This window comes from Tupaia chinensis, unplaced genomic scaffold, assembly GCF_000334495.1.
Source record: "Tupaia chinensis unplaced genomic scaffold, TupChi_1.0 Scaffold000074_1, whole genome shotgun sequence".
NCBI classification, from domain to species: Eukaryota; Metazoa; Chordata; class Mammalia; order Scandentia; family Tupaiidae; genus Tupaia; species Tupaia belangeri.
This window is the reverse complement of record NW_006159534.1, coordinates 6,136,057-6,145,760: the sequence shown is the minus strand read 5'-3', so window position 1 is coordinate 6,145,760 and position 9,704 is coordinate 6,136,057. Positions and strand designations below refer to the sequence as shown.

General features: G+C 41.2%; 1 protein-coding gene across 2 annotated transcripts in view; it reads left to right on the top strand.

The window, feature by feature from the left end:
- Positions 1 to 9,704, top strand: part of CUNH1orf105 (chromosome unknown C1orf105 homolog) — a 41,830-nt gene that overhangs the window by 25,918 nt on the left and 6,208 nt on the right. Inside the window, exon 4 of one of the 2 annotated variants that reach the window (XM_027768008.1) lies at positions 5,046 to 5,120. The exons of the other annotated variant lie outside the window; for it this stretch is intronic. Coding sequence (XP_027623809.1) covers positions 5,046 to 5,120 — 75 coding nt within the window. The remainder of the gene's footprint in view (positions 1 to 5,045; positions 5,121 to 9,704) is intronic. 2 annotated transcript variants of the gene reach the window in all.

The window sequence follows — 9,704 nt, the reverse complement described above, 5'->3', positions numbered from 1 at the left end:
ATAGGATGGTGACTTTCTATTTTCTTACCATGAAAAACACTTTTTTACTATTTCTCTTTTCTTGACTCTGAATTTTAAAAGCTCGTGGCCACCAAGGAAACCACCTCATGCACTCCTGATTCCTTTTCCTGTTTCCAGCGATCCACCATAGAAACAGGTTTTAAAGAGAAGTAATAACAAGCACTACTGGTGGGGAAAAGACAATGGTAATGAAACCAAGTGTAAACCGTCTAGGCGGGAGATAGTTGACTGTCATTTTATGTGCATTTAAAATTTGTTCTAGTGAAGAGTAAGAGCATTTGAACTGTTTTATTCTTTAATCAAAATGACTGGAATTTTGGGATCAGCAGATGGCATGATAGTTACGTTGCTGGACTCCCACTTGCTCAACCATGGTTTGAGTCCTGGACCTGGCAGCTTAAAACTCACACCAGGTACATGTGCATGACTGCCCAAAATTCCGAGAGGGGAATGGAGGAGAAGGGACTGAGCAGGGGCCTACCCGCCCCCTCCCGGGAATGATTTCTCTCTTTCTGTATCCCTGTCACTCTGTTGAGTGTGCTCGCCCTATAACAAAATCTCTCTCTAAAAAAAAAAAAAAACAAAAAATAAAAAAACAGACTGGAATTTTCAGAAAGAAGGAAACTGTGTAACTCTCATAGGGTATTTGGAATATTGAAACTAGTTTTCTGACTAGATCTTGAACTCCAAGGGGTACAGGAATAACCACACCTTCAGTTCACAAGAGTGATTTTAAGAATTCACTCTTGGGGTCAGCAGGTGGCATGGTGGTTGAAGTGCTGGACTCCAACGTGGTTGACCATGGTTTGAGTCCCAGACCTGACAGCTTGCTTTCTCACCACCTCTCCTCCCATATGTGCACTATAGCAAATTAAAAAGTGTAATAAGTAAAATTAAATAATTCAAAAAAAAATAAAAGAATTCACTCTTACCTTGAGGAAGGATAGTCTGTCTTTGACCTTTTTATCCAGAAGGAAAAAACAAAATAAATAAAAAAACCTTTCTAGCCAACAGAAAGTAAATAGCTGTACTAGTCGACAGACCTGTTAGCCTTTTTAAGCCCCAGTTTCTTCACTGGGTTAATTGAAAACCGAAACACCTGACCTATGAGGTCTCAGTTAAGTGAGGAGCAGAAAGGAGCAAAAGAGGGCCGGCAGATGGTGTGTGATAGCTGGATCTCACATGGTCTACTGAGCAATTTGAGTCCTGGCTTGAAAAACGCACTGGGCATGTGTGCGGAGACTCAATATCCCAAGAGGAGAATGGAGGAGAAAGGATTAACAAGGACAGATAGGGCAATATGCAAAATATTTTGTTCTTCAGGTTTCATGAGATGACAACCATTAGGGTTGTGAGACTCTGTAATCGTGTTTCTGGTAGTCATTAACCTAGAGAGATCCTGCCATGCACCCAGGAGACCTCATGAATGTATTTGTCACTCGATTGTAATGAACCCTGTGATTTTGGACCTGGAAGGATCTGGTAGTAGGAAACTAGAGGTCTGGAAAAAAGTCAAGAAATCAATTGCAGAGAAGACAATAATCTGCTTATCACTCTACTAAAAACAAGCCCATCCGAGGATTTCCCCACATTTACTTGCATCTGTCCAGGTTGTCCTCATCCTTCAAACCAATCGCAAGTGAAGCTTCCAGGAAGCCATTCTTGATTCTTCTAATCAGAAGTGGTCTCTCTCTTTCCTGAAGGCCCATGGAAATCACTTGAATTGCAGTTTTCAAGAGGTCTCAGACTCAGAGATTTAAGGGATAAATAGAGGAGCCTGATCTGCAGAGATTCCACCCCCAGAGTTATCGGGGAAGACAGGGGAGAAAGTTGAATTGTCCTGAAGCAAAGGAGTTGATATATCCCACACACATTTTTCTAGACTCTTCTCTTCCATTCCTCCTCCCACCTTACCTGAAGTTTATTTGCTGTGTTTTTCTTCTGTGTTGTTTCAGTATTTTCTGGGTTTGAAATGCCTCCCCTCTTCCCATTTACCCCATAAACACTTGCGGAATATTGAAACTAGTTTTCTGACTAGATCTTGAACTCCAAGGGGTACAGGAATAACCACACCTTCAGTTCACAAGAGTGATTTTAAGAATTCACTCTTGGGGTCAGCAGGTGGCATGGTGGTTGAAGTGCTGGACTCCAACGTGGTTGACCATGGTTTGAGTCCCAGACCTGACAGCTTGCTTTCTCACCACCTCTCCTCCCATATGTGCACTATAGCAAATTAAAAATTGTAATAAGTAAAATTAAATAATTCAAAAAAAAATAAAAGAATTCACTCTTACCTTGAGGAAGGATAGTCTGTCTTTGACCTTTTTATCCAGAAGGAAAAAACAAAATAAATAAAAAAACCTTTCTAGCCAACAGAAAGTAAATAGCTGTACTAGTCGACAGACCTGTTAGCCTTTTTAAGCCCCAGTTTCTTCACTGGGTTAATTGAAAACCGAAACACCTGACCTATGAGGTCTCAGTTAAGTGAGGAGCAGAAAGGAGCAAAAGAGGGCCGGCAGATGGTGTGTGATAGCTGGATCTCACATGGTCTACTGAGCAATTTGAGTCCTGGCTTGAAAAACGCACTGGGCATGTGTGCGGAGACTCAATATCCCAAGAGGAGAATGGAGGAGAAAGGATTAACAAGGACAGATAGGGCAATATGCAAAATATTTTGTTCTTCAGGTTTCATGAGATGACAACCATTAGGGTTGTGAGACTCTGTAATCGTGTTTCTGGTAGTCATTAACCTAGAGAGATCCTGCCATGCACCCAGGAGACCTCATGAATGTATTTGTCACTCGATTGTAATGAACCCTGTGATTTTGGACCTGGAAGGATCTGGTAGTAGGAAACTAGAGGTCTGGAAAAAAGTCAAGAAATCAATTGCAGAGAAGACAATAATCTGCTTATCACTCTACTAAAAACAAGCCCATCCGAGGATTTCCCCACATTTACTTGCATCTGTCCAGGTTGTCCTCATCCTTCAAACCAATCACAAGTGAAGCTTCCAGGAAGCCATTCTTGATTCTTCTAATCAGAAGTGGTCTCTCTCTTTCCTGAAGGCCCATGGAAATCACTTGAATTGCAGTTTTCAAGAGGTCTCAGACTCAGAGATTTAAGGGATAAATAGAGGAGCCTGATCTGCAGAGATTCCACCCCCAGAGTTATCGGGGAAGACAGGGGAGAAAGTTGAATTGTCCTGAAGCAAAGGAGTTGATATATCCCACACACATTTTTCTAGACTCTTCTCTTCCATTCCTCCTCCCACCTTACCTGAAGTTTATTTGCTGTGTTTTTCTTCTGTGTTGTTTCAGTATTTTCTGGGTTTGAAATGCCTCCCCTCTTCCCATTTACCCCATAAACACTTGCCCAAGCATTGTGGTTTTTTTCCTGACCCTTCTCAGAGTCTTTCCTCTCTGCCTCACCCCTGAAGTGAGCTCAACAACCTGTTAACATGTTTCACTGTGGCCTCAATATATTTGTGAATAGTACCTGCAACACCGTCTGCTTCTTGGTCCATCGTCCACTGGGTGGTGAGCAGCTGGTGGTCAGAAGCTGTGTCTTATTTCTCTCACTGCCCCTAGTACCTAACATAAAAACAAACGAGTAGATCTAGAATCTTCTCATGTCTTTCTCGGGGCCAGGAACTTTGTCTTATTCATCTTTGTGATCCTCTCATACCACCCTCCCTCCACATGTGGCCTCACAATAAATATTTGTTGGTGAAAGAATGAATCTAGTCATTCACATTCATACTTTTAACATACCAACCCACAACATTGCAATACTGAGTTGATTCTTTTAAAACGGCCTATAAAAATAAAGTGCATTTTAAATATTTGTCGAAAGAATCCAATTTCTTCCATAGTTTTCAGTCCCTCAAAATCCCAATGAAGCCCCACCCAATTTCCCTCTGTCTTTTCCAGGACAATGCTACTTGCAGACCAAGTCCGCAAAAGCATCAACATAAATACATGCCTTCTCTTCTTGCTCCCTCGCCTCCCAGGGCAACTGACCTGGGTTGGGGCACATAAGTAGTGATAGGCCAGCAAGCCCATTGCATGGGAGAAAGAAGTTTCACTTTTCTGATTGTCACCCTCTTTTTTCCCACGGCCAACACTTCCTGTGAGCAAATTCCACCACTCTGATATCGGTGTGCATGAGGCAAGGTGAGAGAGCATCTCACACATAAATTTAGCCTTAAGTTTTCATTTGTTCCTTAACTAAACCTTTTACCAGAAATGCAAATTACAGCCTGGAGTTCCAGGTGTAAATATGCCAAGCCCTCTCCTTTTCCCTTTACCCTTTTGCGGAGATGAAGTAAGAATGAAGCCCTTGATTACAGTGAGCAGACAGAGTGCCCAACTTGCCTCCACTGATTCTTTTTTTTTTTTGCCCTGACTTGCCCTGGCCAGCCTTTGTTCCCCAGTAAAGGGCAGGGTCTCAGGACCCACACTGCAGCCCCAGTTCTACTTGTGGCTTAATTCATGTCTCTCAGGAGGTACAGAAGGGACGAGAGGAGTTGGGCTGTGGCTTCTTGGGAAGTGATGTTGGACCAAATCCAAGACCTGAGAAGAGAGGACAATTCCAGGGAGGGACTGGGGAAAGGAGGATGGCAGAAAAGTCTTCTCTCCATTCTTTCTTGGCTGTCAGAGGTTCTCGCCTAGACCGTGCTGTGGAACCCTTGTCAGAAATGAGAACATGTGCCCCCTGTAGGGTGTAGCCTCAGCCATGGGTACTCAGTTTGGAAGCCAAGAAGGCACTGGCCGCCCCAGCCCCAGCCCCTCTGCCTCTATCCTTCCACCTGTCGCACCACATGAGCGACCCAAGACCACCACCTGGTCTGAGGCAGGCTCCTTCCTTCCTAAACCCTATCTGAACCTCTGCAGACTTCAGACTTAATGTCCACCCTGGGTGAGGTTGATCCAGAATGCCTGTCTCTATTTTATGCAAGGAAAAACTCTTACCTCTCAGCTCCCCAGCCCATGTCTTCATCTCTCTCTGTCTATCTTTCCCCTCAGGGCAGGAGGAACCAGAACAACCTCACACATCTCAGAAACAAGCAGCTGTGCTCCACGTGCCGAGAATTAAAAACGGTAAGGGGATGGGGGGGAGACATGGGCACAGGAGTCCCAGGGCACAGCAAGACCCTGCTGAGAGACAGAGATGGGCCCTCACAGCGAAGGCCTTGATATAGCTGTGGATGAAGAATTTCTGGTCCCGGGAGCACCACTGACTGATGCAATGTGACAAACCTTCCCATTACAACAAGCCAAAAGGAAGGGCCTCAAACACAACAGTGTCCAGAGACCCTTACCTACTGCTGTCAGAACCTGGTGAAGCTATAGAAAGTAAATAAGCATGAAATGCCCTTGCCTCACTCCATGTAGTGACACCTCAACACCCTTCCAGGGAGAAGGACTGCAGTCACTGTGACACCCTTTCTCAGCAAAGAGTTGAATAGAGATACCAGGGAAGATATAAAAAAGGTTCCTAGGAATAGAATTGCACTTTCTCAAAGGGCATCTACAAAAATTCCACAGCTAGCATTATACTTAGTAGGGAATTTAGGGAAAGACTGGATAGTTTCCTCTGAGGTCAGGAACAAAACAAGGATGTCTGTTCTTGCCACTGCTATTCAAAGTTTACTATATGTACCAGCCCAAGTAATTAAGACAAGAAAAGGAAATTAAAGCCATCTAGCTTGGAAAGCAAGAGGTAAAACTATCTCTATTTGCAAATGACATGATCTTATATGTAATAAGTGCTAAGGAATCTACAAAAAATCTTTTAGTGATAATAAATGAATACCACAGGATGGTAGGAAACAAGATCAATATACAAACATTAATTTTTTTCTATACAGTAGCAATAAACAACCCAAAACTGAAACTGAGAAAGCAATCATGTTGACCATAGCATTGAAACACTGAAATACTTATGAATAAAGTTAACCGAAAAAGTACGAGATCTGTACATCAAAAACTACAGGATGACATGGAAAGAAGTTAAAGAAGATCTAAGTAAACAGGAAGAAAGAACCCTGTATTTATGAATCGGAGCACTTAATATTGTAAAAATGATGATCCTCCACCAAACTGATCTTCAAATTCAATCCAACACCTCTTAAAATCCTAGATACCATTTTTTCAGAAGTTGACAAGATTACCTTAAAATTCATACGAAAAGGCAAGAGAAATAAAACAGCCAAGATAATCTTGAAAAAAGAAAAAAAAAAATTGAAGGACTCATGCTTCTAGATCTCAATAGCCAAGATAATCTTGAAAAAAGAAAAGAAAAAAAACAAAATTGAAGGACTCATGCTTCTAGATCTCAACATTTATTACAAAGTTACAGTCAAGACTGTGTGATACCGACATAAAGATAGATGTATGTGACTGGATCCTACATGAATGACCACAGATTCCAAGTCTCAGACCAGTGACTTGAAAAACACACTGCATGCATGACCAGGAGGGAGAAATGGAGGAGAAATACTGTGGTGTGAACATTTCCCTGGGGGAAGGGGGGAGGAGGAAGAGAATGCTTTTATCTCTCTCTCTGGTGAGCACACTGGCCCTCTGGCAAAATTTAAAAAAAAAAGATAAATATATGGATCTATGGAATTGAGAGTCCAGAGATTAATCCTTACAGTTATGAATAATTGACTTTTAACAAAAATACCAAAACAGCTCAATATGAAAAGAGTGGTCTTTTCAGTAAATGGATGCTGGAACAACGGTATCCAACATGCAAAAGAATAAAGTTGTACTTCTCCTTCATGTCATATATAAAAAAAAAAAAGAAAAAAATTTTAAATAGATCAAATACCTAAATGTATTTGAGCTAAAAACAATAAAACTTTTAGAAGAAAACAAACGTAAATCTTCATGGCCTTGGATAAGGCAATGGTTTCTTAGACATGATGTCGAAAGCATAAGCAACAAAAGAAATTCATCTTTATCAATATCAAAGCTTTAGTGCTCTAAAGGACACTATTAAAATCATGAAAAGACATCCCAAATATCTGCAAATCATTAGATAAGGGACTATGATCCAGAATACATGAATATAAAGGACTCTTACAAGTCAATATTTAAAAAACATAGTCAACTGCAGTTCGTGTCCTGGACCAATTAATATATTGGTCCAATTAATAATATAAAATTTGAAAAGGTATTTCTCCAAAGATAGACATATGGCCAATAAACACCTGAAAATGCACATCATTAATCAAAACCACACTAAGATACACCCACTAGATCAGCTATAATAAGAAAGACAGTGGATAATAACAAGTCTTAGCAAATATGAAAGATGTAGAGAAATTAAAACCCTCACGTTTTGCTAATGGGAATAGCAATCGTCAGTACAACTTCTTTGGAATACAATTCTTCAGTTTCATAAACACACAGTTACCATATGACCTAGTGATTCTATTCCTAGGTATAATATAAACCCAAGAAAATTGAAAATTCACACACACACACACACACACACACACTCGTACAAGAATGTTCATAGCCAGCAGTATTCATAATAAGCAAAAAAAAAAGTGGAAAGAACTCAAATGTTTGTCACCTGTTTAATGAATAAACAAAATGGGGTCTATCTATACAATGGAATATTATTCAGTCATGAAAAGGAATGATGTACTGACACAAACTACAATATGAATGAACTATGAATATATTGTGCTAAGTAAAAGAAACCAGATACAAAAGGTCACATATTGTATGCACACACTAATTAATTCCATGTAATTAATTAGCTGACTTCAACAAATATTTATTGATTGCCCATGGTGGGCCAGGTACTCAGGTAATATCTCAGCTATAAACAAAACAAACAAACAAAAAAGACATAAGTCCTCTCTTAAAGAAGCCAACAGATAAATAAGTGAGAATAAAATATGATGAAAGAAATAGAGCTATGAGGAGTGAAAGGACAGGGGAAGTAAAAATCAGGAAAAATGTTCCTGGAAGAAGAAGACTATACAGCATTTTTAAGAATGAATAGGTGGGACCAACAGTTAGCATAATGGCTATGTCTCTGGACTCCCACGTAGTCGACCACGGATCGTGTCCCGGACCTGGTGCCTTAAACTCACGCCAGGCGCATGTGCGTGCATGCCCAAGATCCCAAGAGGAGGATGGAAGAGAAGGGATTACGGCGTGGACATCTCCCCCTGGGGGGGTGATTTCTCACTTTCTGTCTCTCTGTCTGTCTCTGTCTGGCGAGCACACGCGCCCTATAGCAAAAACCTCTCAAAAAAGAAGAATGAATAGGAGTTCGCCATGTCACATCAGAAACAAAAAATGCCATCAGCAGCTCTGTTCTGATGTAGCCCTTCTTGCCCACTTCACATACAACAATTCTAGCAGGATTTAGGGGCTTTAGAACAAGGATCATGCTATTCAGGACAAGTTGAGAGTTTTTGGCATCTTTACTTAGAGCAGAGCCAGCTGCTGCTGAAACCTTGAAAAAGGGCAATGTTTACCTCTGGCACATTCTTGCCCCTTTCATGTATCTAGAAACCTCTCCTCACTACCTCCAGGGGCTTCTCGTTACCTGATTACCTCCTTCCTGCCCCTCGTCCATTCCCCCCTCAGTTTATGAGTAAGGAGGACAATCTGATTAAACATAGTAGGTGCTTGACATTCAGAGAGACTTAATATTCTGTTTTCTACATTCAAGCACCTCTAAAGATTTCTGACACAAGAATTGCAATTTTGGTGTGCCATAAATCTGAATCACAAGTTGCGTGGTACAAGCCACTCAGTGAGTATGAACATCTCTACACTTACATGTTTATGATTATTCTTTCATTTTAATAGTTGTAGTAGTTTTTAAGAAATAATGAACAGAATACTTCTTGGTGAAAACACACCATCCAACAGAAAACCAATGTCTACTGCTAGTAACAAATGGGAAAAAGCTCCAGGAAATGATGATTCTTAACCAGGAATATTATACTGTACATTGGTTTTAGCTCTTTATGAAGGACACACATCAATTTTCCAGTGTGCTTCAAAATGGGCTTATTAACTCATCAACTTGATTTAAAAATATGTCTTCCACCAGCATTGCATTAGAAATTGTAAAGAGGAAAATTAGAGAGATGGTTTCTGCCCTTCCAGACCTTAAGCAAGTAAATACAATGAAAAGGTTATGAATGTTCTGATGGAGGAGGCCCTGGAACATAAGGCAGAGTACTACCAAACCATAGTCCAGGGGTCAGCAGTCTCTGAGAAAGGGACAGTTAACCTGAGACCTATGTGTGAGTGCTGGGGAAGGGTGTCTTAACAAACAAGACTTTAAAGAGTTACTAATCTTGAGGTATTTAATTTCAAAATCTGGTAACCAGTAATGAACAAAGACCCTATGACTTGAGGGCAGAATGATACTTTCTATTTCACTCATATCAAAAAAAGGGATGTGTGGGAACCAGCAGTTAGCATAATGGCTATGTTGCTGGACTCCCACGTAGTCGACCACGGTTTTCGTCCTGGACCCGGTGGCTTAGAACTCACGCCGGGCGCGTGTGCATGCGTGCCCAAGATCCTGAGGGGAGAATGGAGGAGAAGGGACTGCGGCGTGACCAACCCCCCTGGGGGGTGATTTCTCGTTTTCTGTCTCTATGTCTCTCTGTCTGGCGAGCGCACGCACCCTATAGCAAA